At 50.0% G+C, this 21,310-nt stretch overlaps 1 protein-coding gene across 2 annotated transcripts in view; it reads right to left on the bottom strand.

The window, feature by feature from the left end:
- The window catches only part of PIAS4 (protein inhibitor of activated STAT 4), a 61,934-nt gene that overhangs the window by 15,326 nt on the left and 25,298 nt on the right, over window positions 1-21,310 (bottom strand). For both annotated transcript variants that reach the window (XM_056844545.1, XM_056844546.1), the window contains exon 3: window positions 688-772. In XM_056844545.1, coding sequence (XP_056700523.1) covers window positions 688-772 — 85 coding nt within the window. The remainder of the gene's footprint in view (window positions 1-687; window positions 773-21,310) is intronic.

Below are 21,310 nucleotides of genomic sequence, written 5' to 3'. Positions count from 1 at the left end.
TGCCAACCCCCTGCGCTGCAGTCACCAACCAGCCCGCCGCAGATGGCCGTCCAGGCGTCCCACTCCCGGTCCAGCCCTGTCCCGGCTCCGCCTCTTCCAGTCCTCGGCAGAAGGCTCGTCGTTGTCTTCACTTCCGGAGCGCGCAGCCGGCGACTGCGGAGAAGTCACTGGGAAGGAGCCGGGAAGGCACCGCTGGTCCCCAGCCTCCTCAGCCAGGGGAACAAACTCAGGCAAACTCTGTGCTGGGGCGATGGCTCGCGTGCCCACAGAGAGGGCTCTGAGTGCCACCTCTGGCACGCGTGCCATAGGTTCGCCACCACTGTTGTAGACAATCTAACCAGATGTTTGTATAACTGGAAATATACTATGCAACCTATGTACATGCCTGGTCTGATATATAATTGTATATGTTTATATATCTGTAAATACGTGTGTATGTTTTACATGGGCTTCAATTGACCACTGAGGAAGGCCAAACAGGCTGAAACGCATCTGGCATGTGGTTACAGTATATCAACCAAGGAAATGCCATTTTTAACTATTTTTTAAAATAATTTCTATGTTGACATAGAACCCCTCTGACTGCCAGAAAGTTCTTCCTAATGGTTAGCCGAAAACCCTTCCCCTGGCTAATGGGGAGGAAAAGGGAGAGCCTAAGGGGGAGACAGGGAACCCCGGGCCAAGTACCTGGAAGTTCTGATCAGTTCCACTTGCCTCGGCGTCAACGCAAAGACACACGGGCTCTCCTGGAGCTTCTCGTTATTCTGCGGGACTGGAAACGAGGAAACAAGAGAAAGAGAGAGAAAACCATGTGGATGGCCTTGAGGACAGAGGAAACAGCAGAGAAACCTACCCCAGCTCTAAGGAAGAGAGGTGGGTCGCAACTCATGCTGCACCAGAGCTAGAGTGCCAAAGCACTAGCCCAGGAAAAGAAGGTTTTTATATGCCGACTTTCTCTTCCACGGGGCTGGTTTGTAACAGAGTGGAATCATGTTGCCAGAGGTACCCCGTGGGGTCACAAAGGGAAACAGGGCCATCGCAGGTCCCCATGGCCTGATTCAGCACGGCTTATTACACATACACTTGGTTTTAGAAACACACACACCCCTGGGGTTGTATTCCACCACTCTGGCACTGCCTCTTGCTTTAGAGCAGTGGTTCCCAAACTTTTCGGGCCACCGCCCCCTTGGTTCCACAAACTCAACCCCAGCGCCCCTTACCCTATCCTATAGAAAGCATTATTCAAAATAGGGGTTTGCGTGATGCACTAAAGAAGAACAATAAAATTTCAAAACAGTAACAATTAATTGCACATCTATTCAAAAGCTGTGGCAGGCATCTTCAGAGGATAATTCACAGTGGGTTCACATTCTAGCTGTATCTTCAGAGGAGTAACACTGAAGGACAGTGTCTCTCAGTGTCAAGTGTGTAGGAAGAGTAATATATAGTCAGAAGGGGGTTGGGTTTGAACTGAGTCATTGTCCTGCAAAGTATTAAAGGTAATGTGCTAATGTAATGTAATGTAATTAGCACATTATCTTGATACTTACAGGACAATGATTAGCACATTACTTTTAATATGTGTGATTAGCAATTACCTTTAATACTTTGCAGGACAATGACTCAGCTCAAACCCAACCCCCCTACACACTTGACACTGAGAGACACTGTCCTTCAGTGTTACTCCTCTGAAGATGCCTGCCACAGCTGCGGGCGAAACGTCATGAAAGAAAATACCAAGACCACGGTCACACAGCCCGGATAACCTACAAGAACCAATAAAACTTTTTCGTTGAAATTTATTCAACAAAACTGATGAACTTGATCCAGTGGTACCAACTCTTCAAAGTCTGGAAAAAAATTCTACTCGTTTCCACCCAATTTGCCAGCATGGTGCCATAGCTTGATGTATTGTAAATTAGTGAACAACACAGTTGAAGGGGCCCACATCTGGGGGGCCTCTTGCCTCTTAGTGCTCTCCTAGGTAATCCCACCGCCCCCCAGGGGGTGGTACTGCCCACTTTGGGAACCACTGCTTTAGAGGAAGTCAATGCAGTGAGCTGAATGAAGGTGGCAGGGTACCAGTGGTGGTTTGGAGCGGTGGACTCTGACCTGGAGAACCAGGTTCGATTCCCCACTCCTCCACATGAGCGGCGGAGGCTAATCTGGCGAACTGGATTTGTTTTCCCGCTCCTACACACGAAGCCGGCTGGGTGACCTTGGGCTAGTCACAGCTCTATCAGCCCCACCTACCTTCCTCACAGGGTGTTGTGGGGAGGGGAAAGGAAGGTCATAGTAAGCCGGTTTGATTCTGCCTTAAGTGGTAGAGAAAGTTGGCATATAAAAGCCAACTCTTCTTCTTCAGTTCTGGATTTCTAAATGTGTATGTGTGGGTGTGTTATAAACAGCTGTATTCTGTCATGCAAAATCCAGAATAAGAAACAAAATCCATTTAAGACTGCTAGCCTGAAGAGGAGTTCTGATCTGCCTGAAAGCCTGTATAATGTTTCGCACCATGGAAGCGGAAGTAACACATAAATAATTTGCATTCAGCTGCAATTAAGTTTGCGGGGCAGGGGGGGCGGTATTTGAAGGAGCCAGAGAATTTGACATCTGTCCATCCCAGCTTAATGAGGAGGAAGGGAGAAAGGGTGGAGCAATTTAAGAGAACAGGAGGGCTTTGAATGGCCCAGGGTGGCGGAGGCAGAAGAGCCAACGATGCAGGGAGGGGCATTGTAAGCCCTTGGCCCAATCGAACCAAAAACCACATCAGAGACAGTCAGGTCCAAAGAAGCTGGTTTTTACTGGTCAAATAGGTTAACAGAGCATAGAAGAAGGTGACAGCAATGAGGCTTGCTGGCTTGAACTTGGTAATATAAAAGCATAGAAAAAGGCAGAGATTACAAATCACAAACAGAGCTGAGTTCCCAGAGCTTCAAACAGAGTTAGGTATGCACAACGTCCTTGAGTCTGGTCAGTGGGAAAACGAAAGTTAACAAATCAACTGAGATACCGGCCTGACATTCTGCCCCCCTTAAGGCCCCCTCCCATCTTGCAAGGGGGACGGCTAGTCCGGGTAGGCGGTGTGAAAGGCGTTCACTAAGTGTGGGGCGGAGACGTCTTGTGCAAGCACCCACTCATTGTAGGCAGGGGGGAAGTGCTTCCAGCGAATTAAGTACTGCAGGGATCCATATCGTATACGTGAATCTAGGATCTTAGACACTTCAAAATGTTCCTCCCCCTCACCATCACGGGCTGCTCAAGAGGCGGTTCTGGGTGCCATTCCGAGGAGGCGACATGAGGCTTAAGGAGGCTGACATGGAAGACTGGGTGGATAAGTCTCAAGGTTTTGGGGAGAGTCAGTTCTACAGTGACAGGGTTAATGATCCGAGCAATGGGATATGGTCCAATGTACTTGGCACTGAGTTTGTGGCAAGGTCGAGTGGATCGCAGGTTTTTAGTGGAAAGATACACTAATTCACCAACATGGAAATCCTTGCTGGGGGAACGATGCTTATCTGCTTGTACCTTATACTTGCGCTTGGCTCTATCTAGGTTGCTCACCAGCCAGGGCCATGTGGTGCGGAGGGCATGCGCCCAAGAGGCTACATCGGGATCCCCCTCCCCCTCCGGTACCTTTACAGGGGCAATAGGACCGAAGTCCTGACCGTACACAGCATAGAAAGGGCTGAACCCTGTAGATTGATGGACAGCATTATTGTAAGCATATTCAGCAAAAGGCAACAGTTCTACCTAGTCATCTTGGTGGTAATTGACATAACAATGCAAATAACATTCCAGTACAGGATTGACACGTTCAGTTTGCCCATCCGTCTGGGGATGGTAAGCACTCGACAACCCTTGCTCCACCCCCACCAACTTGAGGAAAACCTTCCAAAATTTAGCCACGAAACTACTTCCGCGGTCGCAGATTATCTTGCGTGGGAACGAATGAAGACGGAAAACATGTGACACGAAGAGGCGGGCCAACTTGGGGGCAGAGGGAATACCCGCACACGGAACCAAATGTATCTGTTTGGAAAATAAGTCAGTAACCACCCATAGTACTGTTTTGCCCCCGCTAAGTGGGAGATCCATCATGAAATCCATGGCAATCACTTCCCAGGGCTTGCTGGGAATTTCCAGTGGTTGCAGCAGTCCTGGGGGCTTGCCTTGAGACCGTTTGACTGTGGCACAAATAGGGCAGCTGCGAACGAAGGAGTCCACATCAGAACGCATCCCCCCCACCAAAACTGTCTGCGCAACAAGTGAAGGGTTTTCAGGAACCCAAGGTGTCCCGTGGTTTTAGCTCCATGGGCTAATTGCAGGACTTCTCTTCAAAGTATCCTAGGCACGTATAGTTTCGAGTCCTTGTACCAACAACCACCTTGCTCAAGTACACCTTGGGGCAGGGTCTGGGCAGTGCGTTCGGCCAAGCACTGAGCCCGAAGGGCGTACAGGAAGGAATTGGAGATGATCACCCCCCCTCCTTTCGCGGGAGCGGGTGGATCAGGAGCTGGTGGTGATGGAGGGGGTGGGGAAACTGATTGCTGTGGGGCGCTGGATACAGATGGCGCAAGGGGGGCTGGCGAGGTAGCCGGCTGGGTAGGGTTGACTAGTTTGTCGGCCACTGTGCGATTTCCATGCTGGGGTCGAGTTTGGGACCGGGTCTGCACGGTTAGCATGGGCAGGGCCCCTCTATGAGCCGGCGTGAATAAAGAGTCTGTCGGCCGATCAAGTTTCACTGGGTATTGAGGCAACCTGGATAGGGCATCAGCAAGCACGTTCTGTTTTCCAGGCACATGTTTAAGAACAAAACGAAATTGAGCAAAGAAGTCCACCCAACACTGTTGTTTTGCGGACAACTTATGGGTCCCCGTGAGGGCAGCTAGATTTTTCTGATCGGTCCAGACTTCGAAGGGGACCCTGGACCCCTCCAGGAATTGCCTCCACAGAGTAAGGGCATGGTGGACGGCTGATGCCTCCTTTTCCCAAATGGGCCAGTTTAATTGGGAATGCGCACATTTTTTCGAGAAGTAGGCACAGGGGTGAAGGAGACCATCCAGACCTCTCTGGAGAAGGCCCCCCCCCATGGCTACATCGGACGCATCGACCTGTACAATAAACATTTGGTTCGGATCTGGGTGCTGTAGTACAGGTTCAGAAGTGAAAAGTCGCTTGAGGGCTACAAAGGCGGATTGGCATTGATCAGTCCACAGTATTTTGGCAGAGGGCAACGTTGCAGAAACCCCTTTACCCTTCGTTTTTAGGAGGTCAGTGATTGGCAGCGCCACTTGAGCGAAGTTGGGAATGAAACCGCGGTAGAAATTAGCAAAGCCCAGAAATTGCTGCACTTGCTTGCGGGTGGAGGGTGGAGTCCAGTCAAGTACCGATTGGACTTTGGGGGGTCCATGCTAAGGCCACGATGAGAGATTATGTACCCCAAGAAAGTTATTTTCTCTTGGTGAAATTCGCATTTAGACAGCTTTGCATAGAGCTGGTGGTTACGTAGACGTTGCAAAACTTCCCTGACCAGAGCAACATGCTCCTCCATGGTTTTTGAATAAATAAGAATATCATCCAAATAAACTACCACGCAGTGGTACAGTAAATCATGGAGGATTTCGTTAATGAGTTGCATGAAGACCCCCGGGGCCCCTTTCAACCCGAAGGGCATCACAAGAAATTTGTACATTCCAAAACAGCTAGAGAAGGCGGTGAGGGGTTCGTCTCCCTCACGGATGCGATAATAAGCTTCCACCAAGTTCAATTTGGAGAATACGCGTCCCTCCTGCAATTGTCCCAAAATATCTGAAATCAACGGTATGGGGTAAGCGTTGGCTTGGGTGACTGCATTAAGCTTTTGGAAGTCAATGCATAAACGCAGGTCTCCCTCCTTTTTCCGGACAAAGAACACAGGGGCTGAGTTGGGAGCGTTCGATTGTCGAATAAACCCTCGAGCAAGATTTTTATCCAAAAAGTCATGTAATACAGCGCGTTCGGAAACGCTCATAGGGTAAATCTTGCTCTTAGTCAGTGTGCAGTCTTTTACCACCTCAATTGTACAGTCTGTGGTACGGTGGGGGGGCAAGGCATTGCATTCTTTGATATCAAAGACATCTGCAAAGTCTCTGTATGCTTCGGGCAAAGGTGTTGGCGATGCGGCATCAGAGGTTAACGCCGGAGCGGGTGGAGGCACCACCGCGACTTCCCGTCGGTGCTGTTCGCACTTGGGATTGGCAAAGGTAATAGTGTCAGTTTCCCAGTCTATACAGGGACTATGACCTTTAAGCCAATTAATCCCTAGGACGACTTCGAATCGGATGGGGGCTATGGTAAAGTCTATTTGTTCTCAATGAGAACCAATACCCATCGCTACTCCCCGTGTGCAATGATCGACTGGCCCCCCCTTAAAATGGCTCCCATCCATCTGGGCGAATCGGACTGGAGCTGGTAAAGCCTCGGACTTGACTTTGAGGGCTGCAAACGTGGCTTCACTAATTAAGGTGCGGCCGCAGCCAGAGTCAATAAGTGCCTTGACAGGCAGTTGGGGACCCCCTTTATAGTATTGCAACACTGTGTCCACATAAACAGTGGTTTCCACTTCACTCACTTTGACAGGAGCTTTGGGTTTAGCAGGAGATTCTGCAGGGGTCTGTGGAGACGCTCCACTCACCACAGACCGAATTCGTTTTTTGACAGATACAGAGGGGTTTCCAGGTTTAGAGCTGGAGAATTCCATTGATTATCCTCGTTGGAAGAAGGAGAGTTGTCCCCCATTGGGGCACTTGTAATCTGAGACCCTGCGGGGTCGCTTGGTGCAGAAAGGTTAGCCGATTCCTCAACGTGAAGTGCAGAGGGTGTTGGTCGTCCCGGCGCTGCGCTGCGGGTGGCCGCGGTGCCTCTGCGTTGAGATCTCCCTCGAACTCGGGGTGGCATACTGGGGCGAGTGGCCTCCGGGCGTTGAGGACAAGCCGCTGCAAAGTGGCCCAATTCCCCGCAAACAAGGCAAGCCCCCCTCTGGAACCTTGTTTCGCGATCCAGAGGTGGCCGTGTAGGTTTACGCAGGCTGGAAAGCGGAGCTTTCGGTGGGGGTTTTTGGGCGCTCTTTTCTTTGTTCCGCTGTCAGACCAGGGAAATGAAACGACGGCGGCTTTCGACCTCCTCAGCTAGCAAAATCCAATCTTCCAGGGTCTCGGGATCACCCCGCATATATGACCAGTTCAGAATGTCAGGGTGTAAGACTTCCCTGAAATAATGAATGAGGGTGGACTCGGGCCAGTCTACAATCCTACTGGCCAGTCTCTGAAATTCATCCACAAATTCCCGAACTGGAGAGGAGCCCTGCTGTGGCTCGTTCCCCCATAAAGGGGTCCTCAAACCGTCTCCGCAAGGCAGACATGAAATTGTTGAGGGAGCGGATAGATCGGGATCTAGTGTCAAATTGGAGGACCATCCAGTCAGCTGCTTTTCCCGTCAATAAGGAAGCTACGAAACGGACTCGGACTCTGTGGGAAAGTATTGCCCTGTTCTCTCATGTAACTATCCACTTGATGCAGAAAACAGGGTAAAGTCTCGAGCGAACCATCATAGGTCGTTTTCAGCCGAGGCTGCTTCCACTGGCCGGGCACGGGTTGTCCCGGTTGCATGGGTGCCCCGGGAATTGGCACAACCGGGGCTCCAGGGACCAGGGGGAGAGCAAGTGGTTGAGCTGGCAAACCGGCTGACCTGGTAGGTGAACCGGTGCTGCGGGCCCAGGGAGAATGGGCTGCGCTGGAGTCGTCAGCGCCTGCTGCAAGCGCTCATTTTCCTGAAACAAGTGTTCCATTTGATCCTGGAGACGGTCTACACGATCGTATAACTCCCGGTTTTGAGCTCGCAATAGGTGCACCTCTTCCTCAGGTCCCCCCGTACGATGTGCTCGACTGGCCCGTAAACCCGTGGCCCAATGGGAGTCGTCTCCATACGTCCTCCTCGTCAGAATCGTCAGAGCCCCGAAGCCGTTCTGCGAGGCGACGCACGTGTTGGGTGGTGCGAGATGGAGCAAAAGCCGGAGAAAACGTTGGCCCCCACGAGGGGCCGGTTCGCCCGGTGTCTTTGGGGCGCACACCCGCCCGCGCCCGTTCCGCAGCCAACTGCTGCTCCTTTTCCCGTTCGGCCTGAGCTTTGGCCGCCGCCTCAGCCGCCGCAGCTGCCTCTCTGTCCACGAGAGCTTGGGCGGCCTCGGGTTTCAAGGAAGCAGCCATGGTAACAAGCGGTAGAGGTTCCTTCTCCAAGAGGGTGAGGAGTGGTTTAGACTCCCCGCCCAGAAGCGGTTGAACCTGGACCGCTAGCGCAGTCCCGAAAGTTGGGGTCAACAATTGTGACAGACTGGCTACCGGGGTATCCTTCGGTAGTCCCACAAACAGTAGCGCCGTTTGGACAGCGATCCGTTGCGCCTCTGCTTGACAGTCAGCTGCATTTGGCACCAGAGAAACACCTTCTGGCGCCGCTCCTGCCATGGCTCCCGTCGTCAAGACGGCAGGACAAATTGGGACCGTGGACTGATTTGGGTGAGTCAGTTAGCAGTTGTAAATCCTCAGCCACCAGTCGGGCATCATCCACCAACCGATCAAAGGCTTGGAGGTCTAGGAAGTTACTGGCATCCTCAGCGTCGGACATCCACGGGGTTATCGCTAGAGATCGCCACTGGGTCTGTACCAGTTCATTTAAGCGACCAACCTCCGTGCTAGTCCTAAGTAGCTCAGCTACAACGTCCCGTACGAGGTCGGGATCGACAGACGATGTTCCCAACGGAAGGAACGACTGGAAGCCTTCCAGGGTCCTCAGCAGGAACCCGTTACCCGGGGATCAAACCCTCCGGGCCTGGGGCGAACCTCACGGGACTCTAGCCACGGTCGAATCACTCGGAGACAGCTCTCCTCGCTCCCATCCGAGTGGCAGGCGAACCCTCCAGGGCTCCAGCCTGACAGAAGAAAGAAGAGAGATTGCTGTCACAATGTAAGCCCTTGGCCCAATTGAACCAAAAACCACATCAGAGACAGTCAGGTCCAAAGAAGCTGGTTTTTACTGGTCAAATAGGTTAACAGAGCATAGAAGAAGGTGACAGCAATGAGGCTTGCTGGCTTGAACTTGGTAATATAAAAGCATAGAAAAAGGCAGAGATTACAAATCACAAACAGAGCTGAGTTCCCAGAGCTTCAAACGGAGTTAGGTCTGCACAACGTCCTTGAGTCTGGTCAGTGGGAAAACGAAAGTTAACAAATCAACTGAGATACCGGCCTGACAGGAGCGTGGAACCTGAGGAAAGAAAGAAGAGGGGACAGATCCAGAGCCAGCATGGTGTAGCAGTTAAGAGCGGTGGACTCTAATCTGGAGAGCCGGGTTTGATTCCCAACTCCTCCACATGAAGCCAGCTGGGTGACCTTGGGCTACGCATAGTTAAATTGTGGAACTCCCTGCCCCAGGATGTGGTGATGGCTGCCAATTTGGAAGGCTTTAAGAAGGGAGTGGACATATTCATGGAGGAGAGGGCTATTCATGGCTACTAGTCAAAATAGATACTAGTCATGATGCATACCTATTCTCTCCAGGATCAGAGGAGCATGCCTATTATATTAGGTGCCGTGGAACACAGGCAGGATAATGCTGCTCCAATTGTCTTATGAGCTTCCTAGAGGCACCTGGATGGCCACTGTGTGAACAGACTGCTGGACTTGATGGACCTTAGTCTGATCCAGCAGGGCTTTCCTTATGTTCTTACGGAGGATACTAGTCCATGGCTACTAGTCAAAATGGATACTAGTCATGATGCATACCTATTCTTTCCAGGATCAGAGGAGCAGGCCTATTATCTTAGGTGCTGTGGAACACAGGCAGGATAAATGCTGCTGCAGTCGTCTTGTTTGTGGGCTTCCTAGAGGCACCTGGTTGGCCACTGTGTGAACAGACTGCTGGACTTGATGGGCCTTGGCCTGATCCAGCAGGGCCTTTCTTATGTTCGTATGGCTAGTCACAGTTCCCTTAGAGCTCGCTCAGCCTCACCTACCTCACAAGGTGTCTGTTGTGGGGAGAGGGAGGGAAGGAGATTGTAAGCCGGATGGATTATCCTTAAAAGGTAGAGAAAGTTGGCATATAAAAACCAACTCTTCTTCATCAAGGAGCTGACCAGGGAAAGCAGAGAGGAAGCCGGCATAAGGAGGGGCATCTGAGCTCTGAGTACCTGCCAAGCTGCGGAGAGAACAGCTTGCTTTTTGTTTTTAATGCTCTCTCCCAGAACACACACAGCCCCACCTGCTGCAGCATCCGTGAACACTGGGGGGGAGGGAGAAAATAAAACCAGCAGCCCCCCCCCTCTGCCAAAGGGAGTTCAGATCTGAGGAAGGCAGGAGGCGGCTTCCCGGAGAATATCACAAGTACACGGGCACCCTGCCTGCACTCTCCGAGGCCTCATCCCAGCACAGCCTATATTTAAGTGCATTAATTATGGAGCGCCAAGGCGTTCAGCCGGCAGCCCGACGCAACTTCCATGGGTGGCACTGTTTGCCAGCTGTTTGGGTTTCTGGGAACCTTCTCTGGACACGGGTGTACGCTCGTGTGCCCATAGAAAAGTTCCTGGAATTGACTGTTGGGGAAGAGGTTGGGAGAGAAAAAGAAGAGTTGGTTTTTATATGTCGACTTTCTCTACCACTTAAGGGAGAATCAAACCAGCTTACAATCACCTTCCCTTCCCCTCCCCACAACAGACACCCTGTGAGGTAGGTGGGGCTGAGAGAACTGTAACTTGCCCAAGGTCATCCAGCTGGCTTTGTGTGTAGGAGTGGGGAAACAAATCCAGTTCACCAGATTAGCCTCCGCTGCTCGTGTGGAGGAGTGGGGACTCAAACTCAGTTCTCCAGATCAGAGTCCACCACTCCAAACCACTGTCCCACTGTTAGGGGAGGGGCTGCGGCTCAGTGGTAGAGCATCTGCCTGGCATGAAGATGGTCCCAGGTTCAATCCCCGGCATCTCCAGTTAAAGGGACTAGGCAAGTAGGTGATAGGAAAGACCTCTGCCTTAGACCCTGGAGAGCCTTGGAGAGGGGCTGTGACTCAGTGGTAGAGCATCTGCCTGGCATGCAGAAGGTCCCAGGTTCAATCCCCGGCATCTCCAGTTAAAGGGACTACTAGGCAAGTAGGTGATGTGAAAGACCTCTGCTGGAGACCCTGGAGAGCTGCTGCCAGTAGGAGTAGAGAATACTGACTTTCATGGACCAAGGGTCTGATTCAGTAAAAGGCAGCTTCATGTGTTCATGTGTTCTTAACCATTACACCACACTGGCTCTCCAGCGGAAGAGGAAGCCACGCCAGGGAGGGGGCAATTTAAGGAGGGACAGCTCCACTTGGAAAGCATCAGGAGGAACAGAGAAAGGGAGAACCAAGCCTACACCGTGAGGCAGGTCGAGTCAGAGAACAACGGGTACAAATGCTGGCCTGGGTGCCCCCAGGATCGTCTCTCCTGCTTTCCTGCCCTGACAGGGGTGGGGGGGAGGACAGAACAAGGCCGCTACGCCTTCAAGCTGTGGTTTGTTCATAAAAACCTGTCCTGCCTTCACCTGAACACATGAATTACACTGACTCAGCCTGTTGGTCCATCAAATCTGCATATCCCAGATCCTAGTCTGACACTCTAACCCCTATACCCGTGTTGGCGAACCTATGGCACGCGTGCCATAAGCGGCACGCCGAGCCCTCTCTGTGGGCACGCGCGGAGCCGTCGTGTCTGCCCCCTCCTCCGTCCCTCCTCGCAGCCTCGACGCAAGTTTCCACCGCGCCGCAGCCAACTTTGTCACGGGGCTGGGGCGGAGGCGAGGCGGCAGGCGTAGCGGTGCGGCTGGCCGGGTAGCTGCTGGCCCGGGCCTGCCGTGACGGCAGCTTCCTGGTGCGCAAGAGCGTGGCCGGCGCCTTCGCCCTCCGCCTGCTGTGAGTGGCCCTGGCCCCTTGGAGGCTGAGGGAAGAGGGCTTTCTCTCCCCCCCCCGTAGGCTGCACTGTAATCGGCGGCAGCGAGTTGGGAATCACTCCCCCCCTTTCCCTCCCCTCCCCTCCCCTCGGAGCCCCCCTGAGTCGGGAGCTGCTACCAAGCATGCTTCTCCGCTCGGCACCAGTCCCGCTCTGCACGCCGCGAAGGGGAGAGCAGCGGCGGCAGCAGCCGGCTTCTCCCCCAGGCCAATGGATACCTTATGCAGGAGGGCGACGGCAGAGCTCCGGAGCTGATTTCCACCTCCTCGTCCCTCCCGGGGTTTGCATTTTGCTGCAGGCGGCGGAGGGGAGCCAGGGAGCCAGACCGGAGGAACGGAGTGGGAAAGCCCCCCCCCCACTTTTGCAAACTTGCCGCCCTTTGCACCCGCACGGCTTTTGCTGCTGGTGTGGGAAGCGCGCGAGCTTGCCCCCCCCTTACCCGGGGCGCGATGCAAAGGCGCCTCTTTCTCTGCAACACGGGAGGCTTTTTTGTGTGTGTTTGTGTCTTTGCATCGTTGGGGGGCGAGTTGCAAAAGTTCACCTTGCGGGTTTTCATGCAAGCCTGCGGACAACTCGACCTTTCCTCGGGGGTGTGTGTGTGTGTCTCTCTCTTCCCCCCCCCCCCAATACACCCTGTTGCTGGGGCAAGCTGGCCCCTCGCACATTTTCCCCATCCAGATTCTGAAAACTCTGCATGGGGGGGTGGGTTATTGGCCATTTGTGAATGGGAGATTTTGCCTTGGATTTGCCACTCAGATGCACATTTTCCCCATCCAGATTCTGAAAACTCTGCATGGGGGGGTGGGTTATTGGCCATTTGTGAATGGGAGATTTTGCCTTGGATTTGCCACTCAGATGCACATTTTCCCCATCCAGATTCTCAAAACTGCATGGGGGGGGGGGGTTATTGGCCATTTGTGAATGGGAGATTTTGCCTTGGATTTGCCACTCAGATGCACATTTTCCCCATCCAGATTCTCAAAACTCTGCATGGGGGGGGGGGTTTATTGGCCATTTGTGAATGGGAGATTTTGCTTGGATTTGCCACTCAGATGCACATTTTCCCCATCCAGATTCTCAAAACTGCATGGGGGGGGGGGGGGTTATTGGCCATTTGTGAATGGGAGATTTTGCCTTGGATTTGCCACTCAGATGCACATTTTCCCCATCCAGATTCTCAAAACTCTGCATGGGGGGGTGGGTTATTGGCCATTTGTGAATGGGAGATTTTGTCTTGGATTTGCCACTCAGATGCACATTTTCCCCATCCAGATTCTCAAAACTCTGCATGGGGGGGGGGGTTTATTGGCCATTTGTGAATGGGAGATTTTGCTTGGATTTGCCACTCAGATGCACATTTTCCCCATCCAGATTCTCAAAACTGCATGGGGGGGGGGGTTATTGGCCATTTGTGAATGGGAGATTTTGCCTTGGATTTGCCACTCAGATGCACATTTTCCCCATCCAGATTCTCAAAACTCTGCATGGGGGGGGGGGGTTTATTGGCCATTTGTGAATGGGAGATTTTGCTTGGATTTGCCACTCAGATGCACATTTTCCCCATCCAGATTCTCAAAACTCTGCATGGGGGGTTATTGGCCATTTATTAATGGGAGGTTTTGCCTTGGATTTGCCACTCAGAATTCCTTAAAATTATTTGGCAGAAAATTCCACACTTTTAAGTCAATGAAAGCACTTGGGATTGCTTTCCTCACTTTGTTTGGATCATCTTATGCTTGTGAGCAGCTGTTTTCAGCTTTGAATTATATCAAATCTGACACCAGAAACAACTAACAGATGACCTGAGTGCTGCATGTGTTGCTCTCAAATTTACAAAGTATGAGCCAAGGGTAGACAAATTATCAGCATGCACACAACAGCAAAAATCACATTAATTGTTCAAAAGCATGTCTTTCGATAAAAAGTTGTTTGTATCATTGAAAGCTCTGTTATTGTGTTTTTCTTTTAAGGCAAAAGATGTTAACGTATGAGTTTTTTCTAAACTAAAACCTCAGTATTCAGGTTAAATTGCTGCATTGGCACTCGGCGATAAATAAGTGGGTTTGGGGTTGCAGTTTGGGCACTCAGTCTCTAAAAGGTTCACCATCACTGCCCTATACCATACTGGCTCAGTACCTTTCCAATGGCTTTTAATGGCCTATCCGTTAAAATTGAGGTGGTAGCTAAACGCAGCAACTCATGAATACATGAACACATGAAGCTGCCTTATACTGAATCAGACCCTTGGTCCATCAAAGTCAGTATTGTCTACTCAGCAGCTCTCCAGGGTCTCAGGCAGAGGTCTTTCACATCACCTACTTGCCTGGTCCCTTTAACTGGAGAGGCCGGGGATTGAACCTGGGGCTTTCTGCATGCCAAGCGGAGGCTCTACCACTGAGACACAGGCCCTTCCAGCAGGCTCACACAGGTAACCTAAACACGGCCCATCAGATTTAGTGCTGCCGGGTGCTCAACAACCACATTCTTTTCCTCTGCCATCCCAAGCAAGCGGCAAAGACAGGAGGATTAAGCAGCTGTGAGCAAGTCCCCAAAGATGCCGGTTCTGTTGCGTGGCACAGGCCCGCTCTGAACCACAGATGACACCCTAAAGCTGGCTCACCACGTTGTGATTTTTTTTTAAAGATGGTTTTAAAGATATTAAGATACTGTTCCAACTTAGAGTGCGGTTCATAGAATCATAGTTGGAAGGGACCACTAGGGTCATCTAGCCCAACCCCCTGCACAATGCAGGAAATTCACAACTACCACCCCCCCACACACACCCAGTGACCCCTACTCCATGCCCAGAAGATGGCCAAGATGCCCTCCCTGTCACGAACTGCCTAAGGTCATAGAATCAGCATTGCTGACAGATGGCCATCTGTGTGTGTGTATATGTGTGTTAAGTGCCGTCAAGTCACTTCCGACTCATGGCGACCCTATGAATCACTGCCCTCTAAAATGTTCTATCTTTGACAGCCTTGCTCAGATCTTACAAATTGAGGACCGTGGCTTCCTGATTTGTTGTTGTTGTTTTGGCCATCTAGCCTCTGCTTAAAAATCTCCAGGAAAGGAGCACTTAGGTCATGCGGCTCTTACAGATCTGTCCACCTTTCAGATAAAAATGGGTGCCCAAAACGACTAGCAGCATACAGTCAAGGGGGGCATTAGGGATGAAGGGTGATTGCTGAAGCAGCGGGGGGGGGGGTCGGGCGAGGGAGGGAACCTCCTGTCCATTGCCCCGGCAGATGTTTGGCTGCTGCCCTGCTTGGGGTACCTCTCGGACCCCGCGGCCGCTGCAGAAGCCCTTCAGCACCGCGGCTGAGGCAACGCTGGTGTTTTGATTGCAGCAGCCGGCAGACACCCTCTGAGGAATTCCTCTTTCTCCGGCTTCACGTCACTGCTGCCGCGCTATGGCCTGGGGCGATACACAGATGGCACGTGCTATTTGAGTGTAAACTGTATGATCACATTTGTACAGGCTCAATGATCCCATTATCAGTGGGCTGCCCCAGACCTTTTAGACAGCGATGCTTAGCGCTACTCCTGTCATAGAATCATAGTTGGAAGGGACTACCAGGGTCATCTAGTCCAACCCCCTGCACAATGCAGGGAATTCACAACTACCTCCCCCCCCCACGTCCCCAGTGGCCCTATTTCATGCCCAGAAGATGGCCAAGATGCCTTCCCTCTCATCATCTGCCTAAGGTTATAGAATCAGCACTGCTGACAGATGGCCATCTAACCTCTTCTTAAAAATCTCCAGGGAAGGAGAGCTTACCACCTCCCGAGGAAACCTGTTCCACTGAGGAATCGCTCTGTTAGAAAGTTCTTCCTAATGTCTAGGTGGAAGCTCTTTTGATTTAATTTCAACCCGTTGTTTCTGGTCCGTCCTTCTGGGGCAACAGAAAACAACTCGGCACCCTACTCTATATGACAGCCCTTCAAGTACTTGAAGATGGTTATCATATCCCCTCTCAGTCTCCTCCTCTCCAGCTCCTTCATCCTTTCCTCATAGTACTTGGTCTCCAGACCCCTCACCATCTTTGTTGCCCTCCTCTGGACACGTTCCAGCTTGTCTACATCTTTCTTAAATTGCGGTGCCCAAAACTGAACACAGTACTCTAGGTGAGGTCTAACCAGAGCAGAGTAAAGCGATACCAGCACTTCGCATGATCTGGACACTATACTTCTGTTGATACAGCTGTCGGATACAATGGCTAACTTATCTGCAAGCATGGCTAGGTTTGCTTGGCTAGCAATTAAAATCAGGCGGAGTTTGCTTAAGACCCTACAATGGCCAAGGAAACGGAGAACTGCTTGATCCTACAGATTGAACGCACGTTTATTTATTTTTCTTTCTAGTTTTAGCCTCTGTAAGTTTTAGGATGCTATCAAGCATTCTAATTTTACCCACATTTAGTACTTGTTTGGATATTAATTAGTTACACATCTTGATAATTTGTACTATTTTTAACCGTTTTAAATGGTAAATCCATTTTGCATTTGTTTTTATCCTATACTATTTAACTCTGCAAATTTGCTTTATTTGATGATCTATAACTGCAAATAAATTATTGATTGATACTCAGATGAAGGGTCCCATCTTGAAACCCTGATATGGGCCGGACAAACACCCGTTCTCATATACTCGCTCATACTCCCATTTCTCTGGGTTTTTTTTAGTTGGGAGCAAAGGCAGATGGGGGCGCCTGTGTACCGGCTGGGTTCTATAAACCCGTTCCGCGAGCAGTAGCGTGTAACTCCGGCGTGGGGAGGCTTCGCCTGACACAAGAGCCTCTTGCATCAGGGGAAGAAGAAGAAGAGTTGGTTTTTATATGCTGACTTTCTCTGCCACTTAAGGGAGAATCAAACCGGCTTACAATCACCTTCCCTAACCCTCCCCACAACAGACACCCTGTGAGCTAGGTGGGGCTGAGATAGCTCTAAGAGAGCTGTGACTGGCCCAAGGTTACCCAGCTGGCTTCATGTGTAGGAGTGGGGAAACCAACCCAGTTCACCAGATTAGCCTCTGCCGCTCATGTGGAGGAGAGGGAAATCAAACCCGGTTCTCCAGATCAGAGTCCACCGCTCCAAACCACCGCTCTTAACCACTACACTCTCTTAACCACTACACCACGCAGGCTCTCACCACGAAGGCTCCTAGCACTGGAGAAAAGCACCACCAATCACAGAGTGGATGTGGTGGACTCAACCCCGAGGCAGGGGTTAGCAGCATAAAACCCACATCTACTTAAATGCCTGCTTCTGCACGGCTCTTTAAATATTAAGGAACTCAAGTCCTCGCTTGCGTCTTAGGCCTCCATCCTTCTTTCTTTAAAAATAAATGCAAGCCAGCCTGAAGAGAGCCGGGGGCTGATCCGCTTGTGACTCGCAACCTGGCGGGTGTAGACCTGCGGACTCGGATCTGGAGAACCGGGTTCGATTCCCCACTCCTCCACATGAGCGGCGGAGGCTAATCTGGTAAATTGGATTTGTTTCCCTGCTCCTACGCTTGAAGCCAGCGGGGTGACCGTGGGCTAATCACAGCTCTTAGAGTTCTCTCAGCCCCACCTACCTCACAGTGTCTCTTGTGGGGAGGGGAAGGGAAGGTAATTGTAAGCAGTTTGATTCTCCCTTAAGTAGTAGAGAAAGTCTGCATATAAAAACCAACTTTGTTTCTTCCCAACCAATTCTAGCTGAATCGAGTGAGATAACTGACTCTAATCTGGAGAACCAGGTTTGATTCCCCACTCCTCCACATGAAGCCAGCTGGGTGACCTTGGGCTAGTCACAGCTCTCTCAGCCCCACCTACCTCACAGGGTGTCTGTTGTGGGGAGGGGAAGGGAAGGTGTTTGTGGGCCGGTTTGATTCTGCCTTAAGTGGTAGAGAAAGTCGGCATATAAAAAAACAACTCTTTTTCTTCTTCTACCTCAGATGCCATTTGATGTGGAGGGGAGGCAAGCCTCGGCCAGAAGCCTCAGGGCCTTCCCAAGGGCTCTTCCTCCACTCGAAAGGACCAGAGGGGCCACACCCCTGCTGGCGTTCCGGAAGAACAGAAAACCCATTTATTTCTGGCTGGCAGCCAACCAGTGAATTTGCTTACGTTGCCCATTTCCCATCGATATGTGTAAAGTGCCGTCAAGTCACAGCTGACTTATGGCTACCCTGTAGGGTTGTCGAGGCGAGGGATGAGAGACGTTCAGAGGTGGTTTTTGTCATTGCCCGTCTCTGCGTGGGCTGAGAGAGTTCTGAGAGAACTGGGACTGGCCCGAGGTCACCCAGCAGGCTTCATGTGAAGCAGCGGGGAATCGAACCCGGCTCTCCAGATTAGAGTCCACTGCTCTTTTATTTTTTTATATATTTATTTTTTTATTGCTTTCATAGATGGATTACTGTGAGGGTCTGTAAGCTTTTGCTTTGTGTCCCCCCCCACCCCGGGCTCGTAAAAGCAGTCCAGGCCTTTTGCCTTTCTTTGGTTCAGGCGCTGCGGTCAGCAGGCCCCAGGTTGGAATGTCTCTTCCCACCATCCACCTCTCTTACTCTCTCTGACTCCCTCCCACCAGCTGTGGCCTTGGTGTGTAGATAGCAATAACGAGCTTCCTGAGATCTTTGATGTTCCTGTACCATGCACAATTATCTCGTAGATTCCCATAACATGGATTTGACATCTGCTTCCCTGTAGGGGTTATAATTCTGTCTTTGTGAATTTGCTAGCACTTGCAACTTTGCTTTTGTAGGGCCTATACTAACCTGAAGCTTCCAATAAAGTTCCTTGTTTCTACATGACCGTCTGAGCAAGTGATTTTATGGAGTTTGCACAGGGAGGTTGGGAACCCTCACAATTACATTGTTTCAATGTTACAACAAGAAAAGAAAAATAGTAATGTTCAGTTTACCCATTACCTCCACTTTATAACCCTCCATCCCCTATCAACCCTTCACCTGTGAGCGACTCCTGCTGATTAATCTCTTAGATTAATACTTTAACTTACCTTACCCTATATTTATTTGTTTTACATACAACCCCTTCATCATTTTTGTAAAATCTATCTTTGCTGTTTTTGCCCAATATAGAAATGTTTTTTGCGAGTTTCTTAAACACTTCTATATCTTTTCCTTTCAAACTATTTGTAATTTTATCCATTTGTATGTAGTAAATCATTTTGTCTCTCCAATCTTTCATATGAAGTTCCCCCCCCTTTCCAGGATTTACCAATTACCAATCGTGCTGCTGCAAAGCTATACTGACAAACTGCTTTATCTTCCTTTTTAAAATTATTCGGGAATAAACCTAATAAACAAGTTTCTGGTTTTTTCTTTATATTACTCTGTATCAAATTCCCCGTTTCCGTAATTACTCTTTTCCAAAAAAAATTGATTCTTCCGCATGTCCACCAGGCATGGTAGAAGGTCCCTTTAACAGTCCACTGCTCTTAACCACTGCACCACGCTGGCTCTCTTCTAACACTGTGTGTGTGTGTGTGTGTGTGTGTGTGTGTGTGTGTGTGTGTTAAGTGCCGTCAAGTCGCTTCCGACTCATGGCGACCCTATGAATGAAAGTCCTCCAAAATGTCCTATCTTTGACAGCCTTGCTCAGATCTTGCAAACTGAAGGCTGTGGCTTCCTTTATTGAGTCAATCCATCTCTTGTTGGGTCTTCCTCTTTTCCTGCTGCCCTCAACTTTTCCTATCATGACGGTCTTTTCCAGTGACTCTTGTCGTCTCATGACGTGACCAAAATACGACAGCCTCAGTTTAGTCATTTTAGCTTTTAGGGTCAGTTCAGGCTTGATTTGATCTATAACCCACTGATTTGTTTTTTTGGCAGTCCACGGAATCTGTAACACTCTCCTCCAACACCACATTTCAAAGGAATCTATTTTCTTCCTATCAGCTTTCTTCATTGTCCAGCTTTCACACACATACATAGTAATAGGGAATATGATGGCATGAATTAATCTAGTCTTGGTGGCCAGAGTCACATCCTTACACTTCAAAATCTTTTCTAGCTCCTTCATGGCTGCCCTTCCCAGTCTCAATCTCCTTCTAATTTCTTGGCTGCAGTCTCCCTTTTGGTTGAGCCAAGGAATAGAAAGTCTTGAACAATTTCAATTTCCTCATTGTTAACCTTAAAGTTGTGTAATTCTCCTGTAGTCATTACTTTTGTTTTCTTGATGTTCAGCTGTAGTCCTGCTTTGGCTCTTTCTCTTTTAACTTTAAGCAGTAGTTGTTTCAAATCTTCACTATTTTCTGCCAATAATGTAGTGTCATCAGCATATCTCAAATTATTAATGTTCCTCCCTCCAATTTTCTAACACTGCTACATTTTTAAAATGGTTCAGCTCTGGAGATTAACATGCCTCAGAGCGTGGTGTAGTGGTTAAGAGCGGTGGTTTGGATCAGTGGACTCTGATCTGGTTTGATTCCCCAATCCTCCACATGAGTGGCAGAAGCTAATCTGGTGAACCAGGTTGGTTTCCCCACCCCTACACATGAAGCCAGCTGGGCGACCTTGGGCTAGTCACAGGTCTCTTAGAGCTCGCTCTGCCCCACCTTCCTCACAGGTGTCTGTTGTGGGGAGCGGAAGACGATTGTAAGCTGGTTTGATTCTCCCTTAAGTGGTAGAGAAAGTCAGCACATAAAAACAAACTCTTCTTCTTCTATATGATCTTCTGATTCCTTCTTCGCTTTGATTCTAAAGTAGTAGCAACCGTTGTGCAAAGAAATAAAAACGTGGCTTGGGAATATGAAACCAATAGACAAATTTGTGTCAAAATGGCAGCCTTTTTCCGATTACCAACAAAGAATTTAACAAAAAGGAAACCAACCATTTATTATATGATAATCTGAAGTGATATACAAGATGTTTAAATGTTTAAGACAATTGATAGAAGTTAGGTTTAGGTGGCAAAGTATTGTCAGGCCTGTGTCTCAGTTTCGCTTTTTCACCGACTTGCTCCCAAGGATTGTTTGCATTTTTGGACTCTTTGAAATAGACAGTACTCCGTGGGAACGGAGGCATCTCTAGACTGTTTTGAAATAGTAATCTCTTGAGCCTGTCCTGGGCTGCTGATTGCTGAATGCTTTTTTCTCTGCTTTTACATAGTCAAGTGTATCCCAGTGACCTCCATTGCTGTCTTAGTTCCTGTATGCTCTGTTTACCTATGCTGCCAGTAAACCATCCTCCTTGGACCAGTGTGTCTCTTGCTATGGTTATTGGTTCGGGCTTGGGCAAGGGCTGACATTAAGACAGCAATCATCACTTCTTCTTTTACCTGTCAGGCTGGAGCCCCGGAGGGTTCGCCTGCC

This window comes from Euleptes europaea, chromosome 2 (assembly GCF_029931775.1).
Source record: "Euleptes europaea isolate rEulEur1 chromosome 2, rEulEur1.hap1, whole genome shotgun sequence".
Classification (NCBI taxonomy): domain Eukaryota; kingdom Metazoa; phylum Chordata; class Lepidosauria; order Squamata; family Sphaerodactylidae; genus Euleptes; species Euleptes europaea.
Note: the sequence above shows the minus strand (reverse complement) of the source record. Positions and strands in the feature narration are given on the sequence as shown.